We start from the raw sequence: 4,386 nt of genomic DNA, 5'->3' as shown, positions 1-4,386 counted from the left end.
AAATTCAGTTTTCTCCTCTCCCCATCAGAGTGAAAACGTAAGTCCTAAGAGGAATCAGAGATTTGGTTGAGGAAGACCATCATACCACAAAACCTCTTTCAGAAACGTAGATCAAAGGAGCACATCCAGGAACATGGATTCAGGTATGACACTGCACCCTTTGATTCATATATGTGTGTGAGAATCATGAAATTCAAGATCCTAAGATTGGTATTTCACCAATCATAAGGAATTTCTAACACACGTTTCATACAATAGTTCATGCTATCCAAGATTTGTTGGCTCGTGATTGGGAGGTAGCTCAACTACGTGTACTTATTAGAAAAAGTCATTTGCCTTTTCATTATCCATTACTCGAAAGAAGTATCACTTATAGTAATAATTGTTATGTATTTGTTAATACAATTCAGACAGCACATATCCCACTATGCTTTTGAAGACATGCATGCACAAGCACATCATATGAAATTTACAAAGAATAAATGCCTTGCTCATATGCATCCATAACATTGTGTAACATATGGTTAGATGAATCAAGTTGTTATACACCATAACGTCTCAATGCATTGCTTAGAGTTAAGCTTGATATCATCTTCTTAATTCAATAATGGAACCAACAAAACCATTGTCTACATGTAAATCCCCTCAAAATTTTCCAAAAGGTTATGAATTAACATATATAAAGTGATAAGAGATGTGTATATGTAATTACTAAACTAAGCATTAAAATAGATATATCCAACCACACATAAACCCATTTATTATTTTTGTATCCTCTAGGGAAAAAATGTATATATCAACAATATATACATTTTATACACTATCATTATATCATCATTCATGTTTAATTATTATTGACTCTTTAAAAAATGAATACAAATAAACGAAACTGAATGTTTATGATTTTTTTATAAATATTACTCTATTTTATCATTACTTCACACATTCAATTTTACTACATTCTTACACTCTATTTTACTCATTAACCAAATTTTCATTTATTAGTTATATGTTTTCATTCTTCCCATATATTTATATATAGATTTATTACTAGTTATACAAAGTCAGTTAATATATTTATATTAATCTTCATATCAAAATAAAGAAAAAATAATATGATATAATAATTTTATCCTTTAAATATAATATTATAACACTTTTATCTCATCATTTAATCATTGCTTCCTCTACTTACCTTAGTATCTCATTTTGCATTTATTAGTTTATAGATAATAATGATTAAAAAATGCTTCTTCTTTTTAATTGAATTAAAAAAATGAGTGTGGGTTGTTGAATTGAAAGAAGTAGAGAGTTTGAAATTATTATTATTATTTGACATATTTTGATAGGTAAGAAGAAGAGTTAATGATAATTACATTGTGATTGTTGTTCTGAATTGGTTGAATGAATGAGGTCCGGCGAAGGAATAAGAGCGGTGGTGGCCGGAGAAAGAGGCAGCGGAAAATCAAGTCTGATTTGTGCAATCGCATCTGAGTCATTCCCTCACCTTGTTCCTCATGTTCTTCCTCCCACTCATTTGCCTCCTGATCTCTTCTTCCCTCATCATCTTCCTCTTACCGTCATTGACACCTCTTCCGTGTAACATTTTCAATCCTTCTTTTCTCTTTATTCTATTCAATTCCAATCATATAATAACTATGTCTATTTATATATAGATTGGAAAAACAAGGGAACCGTAACGATGAATTGAAGCGAGCCGATGTAGTGCTTTTAACATATGCTTGCAATGATCCATCATCCTTTACGCGCTTGCATTCTTATTGGCTTCCTCAATTGCACAACCTCGAGGTTCATTCTTTTTTAATCTTGTTAGTATTATTCATTGCATTCTGTAATTAAAACCTATAATTCATATGTTGTTTTGTGATGCAGGTGAAGGCACCTGTAATTGTGGTTGGTTGCAAGTTAGACCTAAGGGATGAAAACCAGCAAGTGAGCTTAGAGACTATAATGCCCCAGCTCTTACAACACAGCAAGTATATTGCCACATGTATTGAATGTTCAGCATATACCTTATACCAGGTATATATACTCTTTTCCACCATTATTATTCTTACATGTATCATATTTACTATGTTATTCATAACAAGATGAAAATGTATTGCTATATTCAAGATCACTGAACTGAATCCTGCACATCTTTTTCAACGCCTTTCATAATTACACTATCCTATTAATTGTCAAATACAAGTACAAAATATCAAGTAACTGCTACATGTGTTCCCATCGTCTCCTTTACAAATAAATTCATGCATCTCTCCTATACTGCTATTGTTTTACTTTACATATATAAAGGACATCATGTGAGTGATACTGCTATTGGAGATATATATGATTTATAATTCACAAAATATATATTCCTAAAATTTTAATATTGATTCTACACTTTTTAGGTCCCTGAAGTTTTTTATTTTGCTCAAAAAGCGGTGCTGCATCCGTTAGATCCATTGTTTGATCATGAAAGCCAAGCTTTAACTGATCAATGTGTTAGGGCATTGAGAAGAATATTTGTTCTTTGCGATCGCAACATGGATGATGCCCTCGATGATACAGAACTGAATGAATTTCAGGTTTTTGATATACTCATTTTTTTCATTTCATTTTTATTGCATATACTTCGGGTATCCTCTTCATTCAAAACTTGCAAATATTTCACCAGGTTAGATGCTTTGGTGCACCATTGCAGTCATCTGAAATAGCAGGGGTCAAAACACTTGTTCAGCAGAAAGTACCTGAAGGACTCAACTCTAATGGTCTTACTTTTCCAGGATTTATTTATATACATAAGATATTTCTAAAGAAAGGGCGTCCAGAGACACTATGGGCTGTACTAAGAAACTTTGGATATGATAATGATTTAAAACTCCAGGATGATTTCCTTCCAATTCCATCTAAGATTGCCCCTGATCAGGTCATATACTTAGTTTTTTGTTCTACTCTTGTCTTCCTGTTTGTTTAAACAGAAGAGGTTGGAGTAGTAACCATTTAACTCTACAAATTTCAATATTGGTATGAATAATAACAGAAAATGTATTGTTAAATTAGGAAATAGATACTTGTAAATTGCAATATTCGTCATTCACTGCTACATTTCTTTTTAAGGCTTGTGATTTCCTAAAATGGGACATTGGAAATACTATCTGTAAATTTCAGCCTTTACAAATAATATGAATTTGGTTTACACTTTCTGTTGAACTTTGAAATATATGTGTTCAATTTCTTTGGCATCATGTTATAGAGTGTGGAGCTGACCAGCGAAGCTGTAGAGTTTCTAAATGGTGTCTTCCGACTGGTAGATATGGATAAAGTATGTTCTAGTGTTTTTTCTTTACTTTTATCACTTGTGCAATCTCTGCTATGTGCTATAACCATGTTCTTTTAGGTGGTACTCCACATTTAGTTATATTTTTCTGACTAGCTTGGAACCTTGATACTTTCTAGGATCGAGCCCTTCGACCTGCTGAAGTTGATAAGCTATTTTGTACTGCTCCACAAAGGTGAACTTGCAACCTCTTCCTCCTAAATTTTCTGTCTAAAATAAAAAGAGAAAGGTGAACCTGCCTTGTTATTGTCCTTTTTCAACCACTTTTCCACTATTGTCACCAGAATTGGTTGACTGACTCTGACAGTTATCCTTTATTTTGTGCATTTTCCTGTTCTGACATATTATTTTGTTATTTCCAGTAGAAATCACTTCCTCTGACATGCATATCGTGTTCTTCCTTAAATTTGCTATATTACTTTCTGGGCTAATTTTTTATTTCTCTGTTCTTGAGAAAGTGATGAGGGGGATTTCTATACATTTATTGCAGTTTCTGGACTATTTATTCTACAGATTTACACAAGGGTTATGAAGAAGTTGACATTTTTTTAATCCAGTTTAGGAAGCCTAATTAGGAAGATTGGTACAAGAAGCAAAACATGGGACATGTCAATAATAATGAGATAATGGTGCAACTGAGGAGATTCTAGACTTGACAGTTGACACTAATTATGTACCTAGAGACTGTTTTTCACTTTTTCTCAATAAACTTATTCTGCAGTATTAAAACAAATTTGTATTGTACTATCTCAATGATAAGCATCTAATTATTCTACTGCATTATGACTTATGAGAGCTCAGAAAATAATCTTTTCATAACCCTAGATATAGAGAACATTGATATATTTGAGTTTTTCATAACTCTATCTGATAGTGATATTTATTTTAATTGTATCGATTTTTCAAAAGTAATATGACGTATGATAGAGTATTATGATGTTGTACGATCCATATATCTGATCTTGCCTAATGGCACTAAGGCTTGGTTGTTGTAATTGTTCAAAATTGATATGTTCTTTGCAAATTATTCACTCCCCCCCCCC

General features: G+C 32.2%; 1 protein-coding gene across 1 annotated transcript in view; it reads left to right on the top strand.

The window, feature by feature from the left end:
- Window positions 1,379-4,386, top strand: part of LOC109357018 (mitochondrial Rho GTPase 2-like) — a 5,417-nt gene continuing 2,409 nt past the window's right edge. Inside the window, exons 1-7 of the mRNA XM_019600698.1 lie at window positions 1,379-1,599; window positions 1,677-1,809; window positions 1,894-2,043; window positions 2,415-2,591; window positions 2,681-2,932; window positions 3,260-3,328; window positions 3,463-3,518. Coding sequence (XP_019456243.1) covers window positions 1,409-1,599; window positions 1,677-1,809; window positions 1,894-2,043; window positions 2,415-2,591; window positions 2,681-2,932; window positions 3,260-3,328; window positions 3,463-3,518 — 1,028 coding nt within the window. The 5' untranslated portion in view covers window positions 1,379-1,408. The remainder of the gene's footprint in view (window positions 1,600-1,676; window positions 1,810-1,893; window positions 2,044-2,414; window positions 2,592-2,680; window positions 2,933-3,259; window positions 3,329-3,462; window positions 3,519-4,386) is intronic.

This window comes from Lupinus angustifolius, chromosome LG09 (assembly GCF_001865875.1).
Source record: "Lupinus angustifolius cultivar Tanjil chromosome LG09, LupAngTanjil_v1.0, whole genome shotgun sequence".
NCBI classification, from domain to species: domain Eukaryota; kingdom Viridiplantae; phylum Streptophyta; class Magnoliopsida; order Fabales; family Fabaceae; genus Lupinus; species Lupinus angustifolius.
This window is presented reverse-complemented; position numbering and strand designations above follow the sequence as displayed.